Source organism: Sorex araneus, chromosome 2 (assembly GCF_027595985.1).
Source record: "Sorex araneus isolate mSorAra2 chromosome 2, mSorAra2.pri, whole genome shotgun sequence".
In the NCBI taxonomy this organism is placed as follows: Eukaryota; Metazoa; Chordata; class Mammalia; order Eulipotyphla; family Soricidae; genus Sorex; species Sorex araneus.
This window is the reverse complement of record NC_073303.1, coordinates 322,668,212-322,687,454: the sequence shown is the minus strand read 5'-3', so window position 1 is coordinate 322,687,454 and position 19,243 is coordinate 322,668,212. Positions and strand designations below refer to the sequence as shown.

The 19,243-nt window shown below is 38.2% G+C and overlaps 1 protein-coding gene across 3 annotated transcripts in view; it reads right to left on the bottom strand.

Moving 5' to 3' along the window:
* PIEZO2 (piezo type mechanosensitive ion channel component 2) overlaps window positions 1-19,243 on the bottom strand; it is a 455,202-nt gene that overhangs the window by 241,617 nt on the left and 194,342 nt on the right. For all 3 annotated transcript variants that reach the window (XM_055127104.1, XM_055127105.1, XM_012933496.2), the window contains exon 4: window positions 9,224-9,266. In XM_055127104.1, coding sequence (XP_054983079.1) covers window positions 9,224-9,266 — 43 coding nt within the window. The remainder of the gene's footprint in view (window positions 1-9,223; window positions 9,267-19,243) is intronic.

The following is a 19,243-nucleotide window of genomic DNA, read 5'->3' as shown; positions in this document are numbered from 1 at the left end:
AGAAGCACAAAAGTCTTGAACTGACATCTTGCCTTTGACACACGTTGGCTTGTGATTTTGAGAAAACTGTTCACACTGATTTTAGTATGTTCTTTCATAAAATGGGAATTCTAGCTCGTGAGAGGCTGTATTCCTTTTTCTTATAAATAATATTCTGTCCTGTAACAAGAGCACAGGTTTCTGACCTAAACTGTGTGACTCAGAATGTACTCCAGAGGCCAGTGTGCTTCTCTGCCTCTGGCAGACATCACTCTTGTTTTTTGCTTGTTTGTTTCTTTGTTTGTTTTTGGGGGTCACACCTGGCAGTGCACAGGGGTTACTTATGGCTCATGCACTCAGGAATTACTCCTGACCGTGCTCAGGGGACCATATGGGATGCTGGGAATCGAACCTGGGTCAGCCGCATGCAAGGCAAATGCCCTACCTGCTGTGCTATCACTCCAGCACCACAGAGATTACTCTTGACAGTGGAAAGCATATCATAAAACCAAAGCCTTCTTATTGGTTTTATAGCATTACATAAGGATAAATGTCAGTCACAAGCCAGTGAGTTACATACAAAGTACTTTTAAAAAAGTGTTTTTATAAAAAGAGAAGTGTTACATACAAATTTAGAGTATAAAAAGAAAAGTGTTAAATTTCTCACAGAATCTATTTCATTCTCTAAGGGCAAAGGTCAATAGAAACAATAAATTAATGCAAAATCAGTCTACATAAAGGGCACTGGGCCAGCAGAGCATGGAATGGTAATATTCATGTGAAAGGCCATTCATTTATCAAACACTTGAGAAATACCTATTCTTGTGAAATTCCTGGGACTACACCAAATGCAATAAGATGTAAAAACATGCCTCTCTGAAGCATGGCACAGGAATGAGATACTAACACAAGTACATATAAGATTAGAAGCATAACTGGCTGCTTGATTCTCCAAATAGTGGCAACTAGAAGACCAACTGGACATTGTGCAGGGGAGATTGGTAGAATGAAGGAAAGTTCTGGAGCAGGTGGAGGTTGTGCTGAACTGCCCTGAAGAAACAGGGGAGAGAAAATGAAATGAGGTTCTTGACCTTTGAGAGGAACTTCCTAACCCTTTACTGATTCATTTACTGATTTGCTTTGTTGTGGGACCATGCCCAGTGGTGCTCAGAGCTCACTTCAGGGACCACTCCAGGTTTGGGGGGACCACATGGGGTGCCTGAGATGGAATCCGGTTGGTCCCATGTAAGGCAAGCGTCCTAACCACTGGAGCGGCCCCCACTTCACTGATTGTTTTTTTTTTAATATAGGCTCTATTCTCTCTCATTTCTTCCTTTATCCAATTATTTCACTTTGCCCTCTAAAGGACTTAGGTGCTGGGGACCTCAATTAACAAGAGCGATATGGCCACAACCTCCTAGCACTATCTTATCATAGGGATGGCATCATAGAGTCACTACTGAAATCAGAACACAGTAGACTCAGGAACTTGAGAAGAGATTAAGAAAGAGCAGCTGTGGGGCTAGAGTGATAGCACAGTGGGTAGGGCGTTTGCCTTGCACAGGACCGACCCGGGTTCGAATCCCAGCATCCCATATGGCCCCCTGAGCACCGCCAGGAGTAATTCCTGAGTGCAGAGCCAGGAGTAACCCCTGTGCATCCCTGGTGTGACCCAAAAAGCAAAAAAAAATAAATAAATAAAGAGCAGCTGATAAGGTTGGCAGAATTAGGTCACTGCTCACACAGAAAGACAAGCCACATCCTCCTCCTCCCTGTCCTTCATTAAGCTCACTGCCTGCAGGCACCCTACCCTCCTGTAAGCTGCTGTGATATCAGGATAATCAGATATGAGTAAGATAATGTCCTGCCTCACATTAAGATAATGAGCACCTCACATTTAGGGAAATAAATTAGAAGAAAGATAAGCACAGTGTATTTTCACTTGTATGTGGTACATAAAGAAACAAAACCCATGAATAAAATAAAACTAAACTAAACCTTCAGTTTAGAAGATAACTAAATAATAACCAGAGGACAGAGGGACAGATTATGGGGAAACAGGATGGAAGTGGCCAATTGTCACTGTCACTGTCATCCTGTTGCTCATCGATTTTGCTCAAGCGGGTACCAGTAATGTCTCCATTGTGAGACTTGTTGTTACTGTTTTTGGCATATTGAATGCGCCATGGAGAGCTTGCCAGGCTCTGCCATGTGGGCGAGATAGTCTCGGTAGCTTGCCGGCCAATTATAAACTGCAGAATCTGAAACCTATGGAATGTTACAAGACCATATTATTATGTAGCATTTTTTAAAAGCAAAGGTGGCAGGACTGTTCTCATGCTCTTTGAAAAGCTCACTCTTCCACAAGCAAGCAAATGCCAAGTCCTCTGGGTCTCCACATCAAAACTGTGTAAGTTAAATAATGTCAATTTACTCAAGTGCCACAGAATTATGCATTTATGTCTGGTTAAGACATAATTTTACCAGAAAATGTATTAAAATATTTTAAATACACTTGATGCCATTATGAAGACATTAGAAACTGTGATTCTGTCAAGTGTGAACAAGGATATAGCTGAACTAATATCTGAATGCACTGCTGGATAGAACAGAAAATGCTGCAACTCTCTTGAGAAGTTGCAGTTTCTTAGAAAGTTAAATACTCATCTACCTTGTGATCAAGATTTATCAGTCCTAGGGGCTAGAGCGATAGCACAGCGGTTGGGCTTTCACCTTTCACTTGGCCGACCCGAGTTCAATTCCACCACCCCTCTCAGAGCCCGGCAAGCTACTGACAGTATGGAGCCCGCATGGCAGAGCCTGGCAAGCTACCTGTGCGTATTGGATATGCCCAAAACAGTAACAATAAGTCTCTGAATGAGAGACGTTACTGGTGCCCGCTCGAACAAATCAATGAGCAACGGGGTGACAGTGACTAAATTTTGATGCCAGAGAAATGAAAGTATATGCATAAATATTATGTTTGTAGGAACTGCAATAGCGAAAAACTGCCACATTTATATACATATATAAAACAGAATTATCCTAGTGACCAAAAAATAAAATAATGTACTACTGTGCATGGGCTGGAGCGATAGCACAGCGGTAGGGCGCTCACCTTTCACACGGCCAACCCGTTCCATTCCTCTGCCCCTCTCGGAGAGCCCGGGAAGCTACCGAGAGTATCAAGCCCGCATGGCAGAGCCTGGCAAGCTACCCGTGGTGTATTGGATATGCCAAAAACAGTAACAGTAAGTCTCACAATGAGAGACATTACTGGTGCCCACTCGAACAAATCGATGAGCAACGGGATGACAGTGACAGTGACAGTGACTACTGTGCACAATATAGCATGAATAAATTTCAAATTAATTGTGGTGAATATAAGAAATGAGACAACTGCATAGTATTCCATTATATTTTTGTATCTCGAATTTTTGACCCACTCACCCATTATTGGGCATTTGGATTATTTAATATCATGACTATTGTACTAAGCACTGCAATGGACATAGGTGTGCATATGTTCTTCTGAATTAATGTTGCATTTTGGCAAAAATTAGTATATACAACATGATTCTATTTATGTAAACTCCAACAGACTAGAAGTGACAAACACTCAGTTGGTGCCTGAAGTTAGACACAACCCAATCCCCACAATTGAGAATCACTAATGTCATTTTTATACAAATATCTTTCTTTCTTCCTTTGTTACCTTTCCATCTCAATTTGTTCAGGTATTTAGAAATGAAAACAGCTAATGTAATCTTGTTGTGAATATCTTTTTTCCTATCTCATCGTTACTTTTCCTTCTGCCTGTGTAGCTGAGCAGGTGAGATAGATATTTACCAAGTGCCTGAGCAGGTAACAAGCTCCAGCTGAGTCCTGGGAGGGGCCTCCAGGTCAGCCACTTTCTCACAGTGTCACACACTTCCATTGAACAGAGGAGAAACACAGAGCAAAACCTCTCATGAAATATGCTCAGCACCTAGATCTAAGATGTAATAAGTGTTAGGAGATGAGGAAGGAGCCCAGGGAGTAAGCCATTATGGAAAGTTTCACAAAAAGCAATAAACCAAGAAGTCTGAAGTGTGAATGGTGGATGGACATTTGCCAGGAAATAGATGCATCCAACAAACAGGTTGTTGGATGCTCTGAAACTCTTCAAGAAGCAAAGCCATGCTTTTGAATTATGCTCACACTGGGCTAAAATCCTAAGAACACTTTTTTTTTTAACACAGCAGACTTTTTTTCAGAACAATATATATTTTTAAATATTCATTGAACGAGAAAAGCACTTCCTTTCACAATGCAAGCAGAGCATCACATAAAGTCATCCTTAATATTGCTAATAGTGCCATCTGAGGTTCTGTGCTGATTACATAGATTTATTAAAAGTAATTTTATTGCTTTTTTTAAGTAAAAAGGGGCAAGAGATCCGTAAAAAAAAATGTTATTTTAAAATTGGCAGTAATAGTATTTCCCAGAAACCAGGAACTTGTATTTCTGTTGGCAGGTTACTATGCGCAAGCTTATTTACTCCGAGAAATATTTTCTTTCGGATGAAAAGCACAGCTCTGGAACAAAAACTGTGCTCAAACTTGGCTCAGCATTTCCTGTGATAGATATTACTGGAGCCTTCTGATAGTTCTATTACTTGGTCCCTTTTTGCATGCAGGAAGAGTGACACCTCTTTGTTTCTGCCAGTTAGCAAGGTGACTAACTCTGGGCTATAAATTGTGAGCACAGTGAGAAATGCAGTTCTCAGTGGGGCTTTGTTTATTACGCAGTACTCAAGTCTTCAAGCTCTCCATTCACATTTCAGCAAACAGAAGAATCACATTGAGAGAAATATACCTCAAGTTAGAAGCCAGCCAGTGATATACCACATAGAAGGAAACTGTCTATTCAGTTCTCTGTCTCCTTCCTCAAATTTTGCAAAAGTGAAAGACACATTTGTTGTATTAAGTCACTGAGAATTTGGATCATTCCCTAAATGAAACACTTGATAGAACATTTGATTGAATTTGCGAAGCCATTCTGACCTGCTTCACCTTAATCTATTTTAATAAATGACAGTACCTTGAAAATATTTATAAGAGAAAAGCTTAAAATGGCAAATTTTCTGTTCAAATCAAAACATACTAGATACAGATAGGTTTTCTATCTAATAGAAATTAAAAAAAGTACTATGGAGTCATCTTTTATTAGGTAGATAGTAACATTGTAATGCCAGTAGTGAGAATTGGTGCATTAGAGTTGATATTAAAGACAAACCCAAGTTCCCAGATTTCCTTCCTATATTACAACACCACTATAATGAAGTTCTAAAATAAACTCCTCATACTCCCCCAATCAGGACAGTTGATTGTTTGCAAGGTGGACATTACACATGAAGAATCTGACCAATAAACTTTGACAAGATGTATTTATTTGGAGACAATGTACGTAATGACATTCTTTCCACAAAGGAAGTGGCTGAATACCATCAGATGGCAAGTATTCTTGTAAGGAGGGCAGTTGGTAAGCAGATCCCAAAGTCTTTGGTTTTGTTACAAATATACATTAGTGAACAGCTTCCCTGTTTTTGGCTGAAGCTTTGAAGCTTTAGCTAACTCAGTCCCTTCTTTTGCTTTAGATGGGACCACTTAAAAATAATACACTGGCAAACAGATTGATGTACATGCTTCACAAGACATAACAGTGAAAGAATCAATGCCTTTTACAATTGCTCTAAATAGCAAGATAGTTTTATCTAAGATGTGATTGGAATTCCCTTTAAGAGAGAAAGAGGTAAACAAATTTTATTTAACAACACTGTTGTTTGAGACAGTCTTTGTAGCTGTAAATGCACAGAGACATCAAAGATTGATATCTGCTCTATATTTAAAGACATATGATACAATACAGAGAATACTCTCATTCCCTAAATGAGAAATATGAGACACTATGGGCAAACATTGAATGTGATTTTAAAATGATGTCTACAAGTCAGGCTGATTATCGAATGGTATTTGGTATTCATGCTGATTTGTAGACATTCAGAAGTATTCCTTAATAATATTTTGAAAATATGAATATTTTTTAAGAAGTGTAGTAATTTGGGGGAGACATTGTAGTGAGTACTTAATACTGTGTAGTTTATACAAAATAGTCATAAAAATGAAAACAGCCAATAACACATATGACTTGAGATTAGATACTCAAAATTACAAGAAAGGAAAACTAAGATAACACAAAATAATAAACTGCTAACTCAAGAATTAAGTGTGGTTTAAGTATAAGCCAACTTTTACTTGAAAGTATGGGGGCTGGAGGGATAGTCCAATGGTTAGGGCTTTTTCCTTGCACAGAGTTAACCCAAGTTCAATCCCTGGCATCCCATATGGTTCCTCTAGCACTGCCAGGAGTGATTACTGAGTGCAGAGACAGGAGTAACCCCTGAGCTTTGCCGGTGTGACCCCCCCTTCACCACCAAACAAAAAGCCAGAAAATAAAAAGAAAGTATGAGAGTAATACCCAAGGGAAGTAGAATCGAGGGCCAAGAGGACTGGCTGGAAGCATACTACAAGTTGGGAAAGAGGCAGTTAGGACAGAGAAAGAACCATCAGGTAATGATAGTTGAAAATGATAAATGATAATTTTGGACAAGAACTAGTAGTTAAAGGAGATAAAGGGATATATATATAATATAATATATATATTAACTTTTAGTAACTGTATCGCAAACCATAATGTTCAAAAGGAAAGCAAGAGAGAGTGAGCAAGTGAGACAGGGTAGGGGAAGAAAGTGTTTGCCATAGAGACAGGCTGTGGGGAAGTCACGTCACAAAGGAAAGTGGGGACATTGGTGGTGGGGAACATACACTGGTAAAGGGATCAATGTTGGAACATTTTACATTTGAAACCCAATCATGGAAAACTTCATAACTGTGTACTTCACGGTGATTCAATTTCAAAAAGCAAAGGAAAGAAAAGAAAAGAGCAGAAAGTGGGTTAATAAGACCAACTTGTACGTGTGGGTAGAGTCTTGACTTTTTATTTTACATGTGAGATGAAAACCATAATTGATGTGGGGTAACAAATAATGGTCAGCAGCCAAGACCTATTCACTGCTTAGTTTTGTTTGCTTGGTTTTAGGGCCACATGTGACTGTACTCTTGTGATAATCCTGGCTCTGTGCTTACGAGTCACTCCTGTTGGTGCTCAAGGGATCATAGTCTGTTTGAGGATCAAATCCGAGTTGGTTATGTTAAACAAGCACCATACCCACTACACTATTTCTCGAGCCTTACAACCATCTGTAACAAATACATATATTTTTATTGGAATTTACCCATATGCATTTTATATGGATGCTTTCTGTTACAATGACAAAATGGAGATAGTGCAACATAAACTGTATGGCATGTAAAACCTGAAGTGTTTACTCCAAAATTGATAAGAATCCCTAGTATAAGATAGTATAAATTGTGCCTCTGTCCATGGAAAGAGGGCTTGATGGAGGGATGACTGTCTCCATATCTGGGATATGGATTTATTTGATACTTAACTTGTGCTACAAAGAAATGATAAAAGATCAGTAGGTCTTGGTACTTAATTTGTGCTACAAAGTAGTAATAAAAAATCAATGGGCCTTGCTTGTTGAAAGATGAGAACTCAACATGAAGCTGTTTCTAGTGACTCAAAGGGAACAATCTGTGCTTACATGAATATGAAGACAAAATAAAGAGCAGTGACACAAACATACAAATTAAGAATGTGAGACATTCTACAGAAAATTAACTTGGACTGGTTAGAACTAATGATACAAAAAATCAACTATAGAGCTGATAGGGAATTGAAGGAGAGGATGTAAAAGAGAATTAAGAGACTGAAATGGAATGTGTGGGCTCTGATTTAAACCAATTTCTACATGTTTTTGTTTGTTTGGAGGCCACACTCAGCAGAGCTCAAGGTTTACTCCTGGTTCTGTGCTCAAAGAGCATTCCTGGCAGACTCAGGGGACCTTATCAATTGCCAGTGATAAACCCTGGATGTCACGTGCCAGGCAAGAACCCACCTGCTGTACTATCTCTCTTGCCCTTACATTTTTAATAGTCAGGATATCTGAATATTAACTGGGTATTAAATATTGCCAAAGATATTAAATATTGCCAAAGACATATTTGCTATTTATATTTAGCTAAATGACATTGTGATTATGAAGGAAAGCCTATTTACCCCCTGAAATATATACTAACATACTGAAGATAAAATGACTCAGAACTAAGATTTTTATTAAGTTGCTTTGAGCAATAAATGATGAAACAAGTGTGGCAAAAACTTATCAGAAATGCTAAATATATATAATATATCCTCCCATTTGGCTTTTTTCTTTTAGTAAGAAGGAAGAATCAAGAGAAAGGCGATTTTGTTAAGATTTCACACCAAAGAAGTACATGTGATTTTCCACTCTTCATTTTAAATTGTCAGGTGAAATCTTCCCATCTAGGCCACAAGAACTAACTTCAACTAACTAACTAACCCAATAACCACTCAATAACCTTAAAAATAAACTATGAGAATTTACTGAAAGACCATCAGTGATGATACATATGCATAGAATGGAAGTGTAGGCAGGGAAAGAAATGAACCTAAATCAGTTAAAAATGGCACAGGAAGTTTTAGTACAGTTGCCTGGGGATGAGTTATTGTTTCTTGCTATTGAAGAAATAATGCATTGTAACATAACATTGTTTCTAATAAAATTAGTTTCCTCATTTTCAATAGCTATGTAAATACTATAAGGAAGTGATCAGTTTGGTGCTCGCTCTGACATTCAAATCCCAGGGCAGATAGTGATCTCAGTTACTTAAATAGAGCTAATCTATTTTAATAGTTGGGTAGATATCACATAAATAAATTTTCTTGTGTAAAAACTACGCAATTGAATAGGATGATGAAATGATGAAGCAGCTCAGACTACATCTTCATTTTCTTTAATTCTTTAACAATAAAACTTAACTTTTTAGATGGTTCCCCACTTAGGAAGCAATTTGACATACAGGACTCTGTAATCTTCATTTCCATTCTGTGCAGGAAAGAATTTTATCTGGCAAAAGTCAATTTTACAAAGCAACCATGATTCAGAAGACAAAAGAATGAGTAAGTCACACAGTTAATAAAATGGTGGTGGCAATATTATTGATTTCTAACCAATAAAAGACAAAACATTAGTAGGTAAAAGTGGGCACGTGCTTACCTTTCAAAGCCAATCTGCCGAAATGTCTTCTCCCAGGTTGAACCTGTATGAGAGGAAACAATATAATCAGCACAGACAATATTCAGTTTTTCCATCACTGAAAATCTATTAAACATTTGCTTTTATATTGAAGTAACAGCCTTATTTTTTTTTAAATGTATTTTTCCTAACATGCAAACCATCAGAGAACATCCTATGCAAAGAGGTAAGGACGTACTTATCAGCTTGAGACCTGGCAAAGTTTATTTAGAAAACCATTGTGGTGGCAATGTAGTAGGTCAACAAAGCATTCTAATAAAGATCTAAATATGACTGGGCCCTAATGTCAAAAATTAATGGGGAGTCCTGTCAAAATTAATTTGAAAAAACATATTGTAATTTCTATTCTCTATGCTCAACACCAAATTTCATGTAGAATGCTTAAGTTCAAATGTTTTCCAAACTATGCCTTTCTCTTACCAAAGCAGAAGCATGAGTTTTTTTCTCTCTCTCTTGCTCAGCTCTCTCTCACTCTCCCCTCTTTCTATTTCTCTCTCTCTCTTTTCTATCTATCTTTCTTTTTTCCCTCCCCTCCCCTTCCTTTCTTCTTTTCCTCTCCTTCCCCTCTCCCTTTCCCTTCCCCTTTCCTTTTCCTTTTCCCTTTCCTTTTGGACCACACCTAGTGGTGCCCTGGGTCACCCTGGTTGGTGCTCAGGGGACATGTGGTCCCAGGGATAAACCCTGGGCCTCCTGCATGAACAAGCCTATAGAACTGTTTATTTTTCTTGAAGCTAACCATTGAGTCAGAAGTCAAAGGCAGTAGAAACAAAGAGCTGGAGAACTGCTCCCTAGTGGGAAACTTGCCGTTGATGGTGGTGGGAGTAACAGATCAGGGAAAGATCTATTACAGCAATGATAAAGAAAAGTGGTCACACCTCTGGACTAGGACTGAATGATGAATGGAGATAAAGTGATATGCACGATACCAGATCAGTAACAGCATTGTAAACCACAGTGCCTCAAAGTGGGGTTGGTAGTCAGATCAAAGTCAGATCAAGACCAGGCTGTGGGGTGGGATGGAAAGCAGAGATACTATGGAGGGAAGTGGACATTGGTTACGGTACTGGTGTTGGAACATTGTACAATTGACTGAAACTCAATCAGGAATGTAGCACTGTAGCACTATTGTCCTGTTGTCCATCGATTTGCTCGAGCGGGCACCAGTAATGTCTCCATTGTGAGACTTGTTGTTACTGTTTTTGGCATATCAAATATGTCATGGGGAGCTTTCCAGGCTCTGCCATGTGGGTGAGATATCTTGGTAGCTTGCTGGGCTCTCCAAGAGAGATGGAGGAATCAAACCCGATTCCCATCGGCTGCATGCAAGGCAAACACTCTACCCACTGTGCTTTTGCTCCAGTTCAATCAGGAATGTAACTTTAAAAAATTAAAAAGAAGTTTTCTGAAAGCAAATGTAGCATTTCAAGTGTCATGGCTTGAGGAACAATATTTCCAGTTTCATACATGTAAGAGCTGGAAGCATACAAAACTTTTTCAGCAATTTAAAAAAATTAACAATCCTTTTTTAACATTATTGGTATAATCATTTTCTGAGAGCTTGAAGTAATCAAGAACTATTTTCATTAAAAAGTCCACAGTTACAAAAGGTAAAGGTTTGTGTTAGCTCATATTTTGCTTTTTCCTGATGTCATTGGCAAAAATAAAGCTATTTTTATTTCAATAATTATTGCGAGTAAGCACTCACCTAGCACTAAATTCATAAATTGTATTGTATAGTAATTGACTGATAATCATAAGAGTTAATTATTGCTTTCCTATAAAACTTCACTCTGCAAACAGGAAATGATGGAGTCAGCACTGGTCTTCAGAAGCAGCTGAAATGCATCCCTGCTTCATTTCCTGAACACATTAAATGAGGATAATGCTTAAGTTTCTTTGTTGATAATTCTGCTTCAGTTGGAATGTTGTCATTAGGTGGCGGTCCGTGTTTCTGAGCCAAAAGGCTTTTCTGGAAGGGCAGGCGAGCTCACTGGAGCAAGTGACTCCAGGGCTGCCTTCTGGGCCCCTTCTGATTGACCAAGACCCCAAAGAACATGAACATGGATTCATTGTGAGGTTGGGGTTCATAGTAGTTAATTATGGTGGAAAATTTAAAATAATTTTTATAAATAACAAAAATGAACAGAATACAAATATAGTGGTAGCACCAATATAAATAATAAAAAACAGAATTTTGAATCTGAACTCCAAACACACATGCACACACACATAACCAACGTACATCGAGGATATGGCTTTATGAATTTATTCAGCCAATGGATAAGCTCTACTGAGTAAGAGTAAAAGAATAAGAAATTTAGTTAGCTATCCTAAGATTAACTCATGTCTCATGTCCTGGGTTTAGGGGAATGGGTCTTTTTCTTTTTCTTTCTGACAATAAGCCTCTGCTTTGTGAGTCATATGCAAAGAAATTAAGAGCCATATCTCAGGAATTCTTTAAAGAAAAATCTTTAAAGAAAAAAATCTTTAAAGAAATCTAAAAATTCTAAAAAAGAAAATCTCTAAAGAAAAATCTTTTTCTTTCTGGCTATAAGCCTTCTGCTTTGTGAGTCATATGCAAAGAAATTAAGAATCCATATTTCAGGAATTCTTTAAAGACAACCATCCTTGGGCCAGATAGTACAGTGGGGAGGGCATTTGCCTTGCACGTGGCCCACCCAGTTTGATTTCCACATCCCATAGGATCCCAGAGCACCACAAGGAGTAATTCCTGAGTGCAGAGGTAGGAGTAACCATAACCGCTGAGCACCACCAGCTGTGACCCAAAAAGCAAATAAATAAATAAATACAGTATAATCATCCAACCTCCTGAAGCCCTACTAAGGCATTGCAAAAAATATATCATCGGGGTCTGAAAGCACAATGCATTCAAGATCATCAGGCTACTGCTCTCTCCAAACTCAGAGGTAAGAGAGTCCCCAACTCCAGGGAAAATCTGTCTGAGCTCTGCCCAGAAGTGGGTGTGTACGTGGTAAGGGTGAGGGTTGGAGGTGGAATGTGATGACAAGATGCTACCCTTGACTTCCCTTGCTTCCAGGGAAAAACAAAGTCACACTTTAAAACTTTTTTTTCTACATTTTCATGTCTCGCAGCTCTCCATAAATCCCTATTTAAAAAAAATAAATTTTAAAGAAAATCTCCACATTTAGAACAGATTCAGAATATTATTCAGGTAGCACTGTCACTGTAGCACTGTCATCCTGTTATTCATCAATATGCTCGAGCGGGCACCAGTAACGTCTCCATTGTGAGACTTGTTGTTGCTGTTTTTTGGCATATTGAATACACCACGGGTAGTTTGCCAGGCTCTGCCGTGCAGGCGGGATACTCTTGGTAGCACAGCGGGTAGGGTGTTTGCCTTGCACTCAGCTGACCCGGGTTTGATTCCTCCATCCCTCTCAGAGAGCTCAGCAAGTGTTTGTAATCTGAAATAAACTATCAATTTGCTGATAATATGACAAATTCAAAGCATTACATTTATTCTCCAAATTGATTTTTACTCTATACTTCTACAATAATTTTCTCTCGTGATTTACAGCATCTCACCTGCATGTGATAAGAATTATAAAAACATCATTCTAGGGCCTGGGGCAATAGTATAGGTACCCTCGCAGGAAGGGTGTGTGCTGTTTATCCCCAGCAACCCATATGGTCTCCTAAGCCTGCCAGGAGTTTCCCGGAGCATAGACCCAGGAGCAGGCCTTGAACACTGCCAGACATGTCCCCAAAACAAAACAACAGAACAAAACATCACTCCAATAAGATTGCTCTTCACAACTTTAACTGTGATTTCATTACATTTAAATAAAGTCATTTGCTCTGCGCATTTTTTTGCTGCTTGCATAATAGTCAGACTCCTGGGTTTTCTTGCTGTTGTTTGTCCTTCAGGTTTCTCCTTTGTAGGTATATTTCTCTTTCCCTGGGCTGGTTAGTCCACATTATTATATTAACCAAGAAAAATTCTGTGTCTAATTAATTTTTAGTATTCTACATAAAATATGGGCTATGACAAAAATGTAGAAAAAAGTTATGTGGTTCAGGAGATTCAGTATGATACCATTCAAGAGTCTAAACTGAAAATAGAAAAACAAATCATAAAGACAGTGTATATGTTAGAAAAAGCACGTAGGTTAAGAGAAAAGGGAAAGCCACATATGATTAGATAATAATGTTTTCTAGACAAGTAGTCCATGTAAGAGGACTATCCCAAATTCTGTCCCTCACTTTTGCATATTTTTAGAACTGAGCTCATAACTACTGCAACTAGACCAACTAATCTACCAACCAGCCTTCCCCTATCAGAATCAAGAAGCAGCAAAATTAACTAAGAATACTTGAAATATCAATGGAGTTTCACTCTTGGCTAACCCAAGACACCGGTATAGCTTGCTTTCAATATAAGGTCACTTTGGTGTTAGTATAGAATAGGAAGGAGTTATAGATGTACAAAAGATGAATATATCTATTTAAACATCTTGACTTAGAGGGAATATGATATTGCCAGATAAGGGAATCTATAATCTAAAGAGATTATACTAAATAGTCATTTTATACACATGATTAAATTGTAACTGCCATACTTAGATCATGGGATTTGATACAGTGACCAAGAAAAGTACAGAAAGAGCAAAGAGGAGGAGTTAGGGATTAAATCTGAAAAATAATGTTGAAAAAATAATTAAAAATTATCCAGGTCAAATAAAAATGAAATAACTTGACTACACTGTCCTGTAAGGCTTTCTGGAATGTGGAGCTTTATTTAAACACTAGGTTTGTCGTAGTTTTGAGAAAAGTAAACTTACTCAACAGGCATAATAAGTTAAACATTTTTGATGCAAACTTGTAGTACTCAGAATAAACTTTACCAAGACTTTCTCTTTTCTGGGGTTTGGGGGGCCACACCTGGTTGTATCCTAGGTCTACTTGCAGCCTTGTGAATAGCTTGGTCCATGTGAGCTGGGGAAATGTGCAGAGCTGGGGATTGAACCCCAAGTCCCGCATGCAAATAGAATGAGTTATCTCTTTGGCCCCAATAACTAAGAATCCTTTTGTTTGTTTGTTTCCATGCCATACCCAGTAACAGTCAAGGATTATAATAGGCTCTGCACTCAGAAATCACTCTGGCAGTGTTTGAAGGACAGCATGAGATGACTGGATCAAACCTGGTTTGACTGCGGGCAAAACAGTGACTTATGCACTGTACAATCACTGCAGTACTAGCATAACTAAGACTCTTAACCCAATACAACAGAGATGGTCATGGCTTCTTTCTAGTCACTAGATACTAATTTAATAAATATTCCAGGAATTAGACATATTATAGGCATTTAGTATTGTATGCTATTGATACATGACAAATTAGACAGGGCCCAGATGAATTCTATGTCATTAAACCAAGACTTAATACTTGTTAAGCCTAGTTAAAGTTAAGCCTAGTTAAATTTAATACTTGTTAAGCCTAGTTAAAGTTCAGTCCTCTGCCAGGAGTAAACTCTTCTTCAACTGAGGACTGTCTGCTCAGTCCTAAAGAGGCAATCTGCCTGCTAGGTCCCTGTTGGCTTCTAGAAGAATACAACTTTTGCATAACCAATCATTAAAAATTATTTTGCTGTCACTGTCACTGTCGTCCTGTTGCTCATTAATTTGCTCAAGCGGGCACCAGTAACATCTTCATAGTGAGACTTGTTGTTACTGTTTTTGGCATATTGAATACGCCATGGGGAGCTTGCCAGGCTCTTGGTAGCTTGCTGGGTTCTCCGAGAGGGACAGAGGAAAAAAATTTTTTTATTGCTCTTTTTGCTTTATAGTAGTACACATATCATAGTTTTATGCTTGCAACATAACTATACCATGCCCAAACCAGAGTACTAAAATCTCTCCACTCTTATTCCCAGGTCTCCTTCCCGCTGCAGAGCACAGTTCTGCTGATAGTAGCTCCAAATTGTTTCCAATGGACCGTCAACAGCCCTTGTTTTATTTCTTTATATATGAGTGAGATTATCTAGCTGCAATCTTCTTTTTTCTGGCTATAAAATCTCATTTAAAAAGATGTGTTTATCTGTCACAATGTCTTTTTTTCACTCATTGATATTGGGCACTTGGGTTCTTCCCACATCTTGACTATTGTAAATAATGTCGCCATAAGCATAGGTATACATAGACCCTTTGGGATTAATGTTTTTGTATTCTGGGGGTAGATGTCCAGGAGTGGACTTACAGGGTCACATGGAAGCTCTATTATTAATTTTCGGAGAGTCTCCAAACAGTTTTCCAAGGAGGTTAATAGAGCAATAGTTTCACAGCAGTGGATAAGAATTCCTTTTAGATCACATTCTGTCGAGCATTTATTGTTTCCAGACTTTTTGATACAGACTATTATTTCTGGCATAAAATGATAGCTCATTGTCATTTTGAGTTGCATTTCTTGATAATAAATAATGATGAACATTTTTTCATATGTCCATTGGTCTTTTTCTGCCATCTTTGAGGAACTGTCTATTCATCTCATCTCCTCATTTTTTGATGCAATTACAACCATTTTTACTACCTTATCTTCCTTGCCCCACTTCCTGTAAAGGCCTTTCATTTTATACTTCTCACAGAGTTCATTTTAGCTGCTACAAGGGATGCATCTTGACTCATAAATCATTGAACAAAGGCAATAAAATATTTAAAATAGAACTAGCTTTAAATTTTGTCTTTTAGCATATTCTAGATATGGAGTCAGCATATTAACATATAGCTCCAGGGAGATGGTGCGAGCTGGGTTCAATCACCAGAACCATATGGTTCCTTAAATTCAAGGAGCTTAGAGCAGTCCTTGAACATCACTAGCAAGTCCTCATTCAAAAAAAAAAAAATGCTTCCTTCAAAAATCACATACCCTAGAGGTTTGGGTTTTTATGTCTTCTGTGAGCACATACTCATGATGAAACAAGAATCACACAATAAATGGAACAGACAAATTTATATCCTTTGGCACTAAGAATATTATTTGCAGCCCATTATTCAGTTGCTGGGGAATTCTTTTAAAGCCTTAACCATGTTTTACATGGTAAGGTAATATTAATATCCTCTGCCAGTGTAGTGCAGTGAAAAACAGAAATAGAGAGTGAAAAACAGAAATAGAGAGTGAAAAACAGAAATAGAGAGTGAAAAACAGAAAAAAATGAAAGTTCCTTGATTCAACACTTTAACCAAAAAATGACATGACTTTTACAATATGAAGAAATCTAAAACATGTTACATTCTTTAAGGGGGAGAAAAGAAAACAGTAACAAAGGGAAAACAAATAGCATACAAAGATAGATACCATTTATAACAGGATTTTACCTTCGAAGTTAGATGGGAAATTGTTAGAAGCAATGGATCATAAAGCTTCACCATAAAACTTCTCCTTACTAGCACCAACAGCCCAAGGGCAGAATTGGGAGGCAGAGTGGAGGTTCGCCGAGACCAAATGGAAACAACCCCTGAACCAACTGGACTAAATGCCAATTAATCTGCAGGACAAAATCGAGCATCTGGCATCTGACAGTCAAGGTGGCAAGGCGCCCTTTATTTACTTTCGTTTATTCTTATTTTCCTCGAGGTAGCTTTAGTTTATATGACGACAACGTGTGCTTCAGGTGCAGTTTCACAGCTTCTTGCGGTCGCCCTGACCCCTCACCAGCCAGCACCATAGTGTCCTTCCAAGCTGTAGCTAGCAGGACTCCAAGGGGAAATTTAAAAGAATATTTTATTTAATAGTTTTGCTAATATGTTGATGTTAAACTTTTTAGTAGTGAAGCACACCACAACTGCCACTTCCACTCCAATCAATAGATAAACAATCTTTCAGAAAAGAGACAAAGGCCCAAGGATTGATTCTCCAGCAGCTTGCCCCTTTGTACACCCTTGGAGTATTACCTTTACCGGATCCAGGTTCCTTTCTAACTTACTTCCTGAGGAATTCCTTTCTCTGGGAACTAATTCCTGCAGGTCATGGGGCTGCCTCGCTGGGGCTTCTTGTTGTCTTACCAACCAGACCTAGCCCTGGACTCTGGGCTGCTGACACTGGCACACAATAATGACCACATGAGAGTCAGAGCAGGCGGAAATAGCTGGTTCATTCTACCCTCTAAGTGCAAAAAGTTCTCTTGCTCACTTATTAGAGAATTAGGATGGCATGAGCCCCGCCGAGATGCTGGCAGTATGGTTTTCTTTGCTGCTACATGGAAAGAGCCTGTGGAGGAAAGGATTCCTGTGCAGAGGTAAATCAGAAGAGTGAGGGGACAGTTTCTGAGAACATTCCTTACTTGGACTTCCATGGTTTCTGAGGCCCAGAACTTGTTTGCTCCCTCCAGTTGTAAGGAAAGAAAAATGTGCATTTATTTTTATGTTATCTCGACTCAAAATTCACTCTACTCTCATGTCTAGTGTTAAGTTTGCCTTTTGTTTTTGTACAGAACACTAACTATAAAAAAGGAAAATATAATTTAAACGATGCCTACAGCATCCAAATTTGGGTGGAATTAAAAGAATTTTGCATAAATCCTAGCTCTTTTGCCATATTTTGAATCAACAGATTTAAAGACAATAGGAACAGATCTTCCTCTTCAGAAGGAAGCTCGCCATGCTCATGTGGAAGGAAAGAGAAAGCAGGAAGATGTGGGCCACGGGGAACAGTAGAGGAAAGCAAACACTCCTCGTGGAGGTTGGTGCTGGACTGGGCCACACATCAAATGCTGCCATTAACTGTATTCTAAGCCACCGTGCCTCAAAAACAATTAATTAGAAACAAAAGAAGAGAGTGGAGGCTTTTCCCCCAAGGAACAGGAATGAAAACTGTTTATAGAAACTCCCCTCCCAGGTGCTAAACTCACATACAATAACTAAGTTAATCTTTCCAATAGTCCACAAAGTCAGGCTGCTCGTACCACCCTATTCCCTTTTTGTAGGTAAACAAACCAAGGGCTAAAAAGATCAAGGAGCCCAGAATCAACATTTTATTAATCTTCACTCAAGATTTGCCATATGTTGGAGCTGTTTTCTTTTCTTTCTTTCCTTCTTTATGTTTCATTTATTATCCTTCCTCAAATTTGTCAATTGTTCAGACTTGACTATAATGTAGAATGCCAAAAAAGTGTTTTATTCTACTAAGTCTGCGGGTCTGATTATTAATCTTAGAAGTATGGGGATCCCCAGAGTCGAAATTTTCTGTCATCAAGCCCCTTTTCACATCATCTTCATCTAAAACCTATGGGTTTTCCTACATTAATTTATTTTAACACCGAGTACACCCAGGAGGAGTTCAGTCCATACAAATATATACAGACAGAAGCAATACACCAACATGAGCCAGTGGATAATAGAACTGGGCTTTTAAAAAATTTCTTATAATTTTTATGCAGCAGTGGTTTAAAACCACAGGATTTTGACTGTAACTTGAAACCAGGCATATGAGTTCCAAGAACAGTTCTGCTTCTAGTCATCGACATTGCCTTAGACAAATTATTCTTCGGTCTTGCTTTTTCCTTAATATACAGGAAGGCATTTTCAGCAGGTCCCTTTTAATTTGTAATTTTACTTTTTCCTATATGTTATTAGAAAAGCAAAAAGCTCTAAGTTGTAAATTACTCACTTTATTAAATTATCATGTTCCTTCATTGATTATTTTAATTAATCAATTGATTTGCCATTTAATTTTGAACACACACAAAAGTAACTTGATTTTTTTCTTATAGGTTTCATATTGCACTGGAAAAAGTGGTGATCAAAGAAGGCATTGCTTCTCATCTAATTATACAGTTTTCACCAGAAAAGTCTCAGACATTGAGAGCCATTGAAATCTGGACCTGTACCTTTGCTTTTTTTCCAAAATAATTGTCAGGAAAGTACTAATAATTCATGAAAGTTATGAATTCTTTTCCAGCTCAGACATATAAAAGTGGAAGTATTTTTCATATGTTTCAGGAGCTG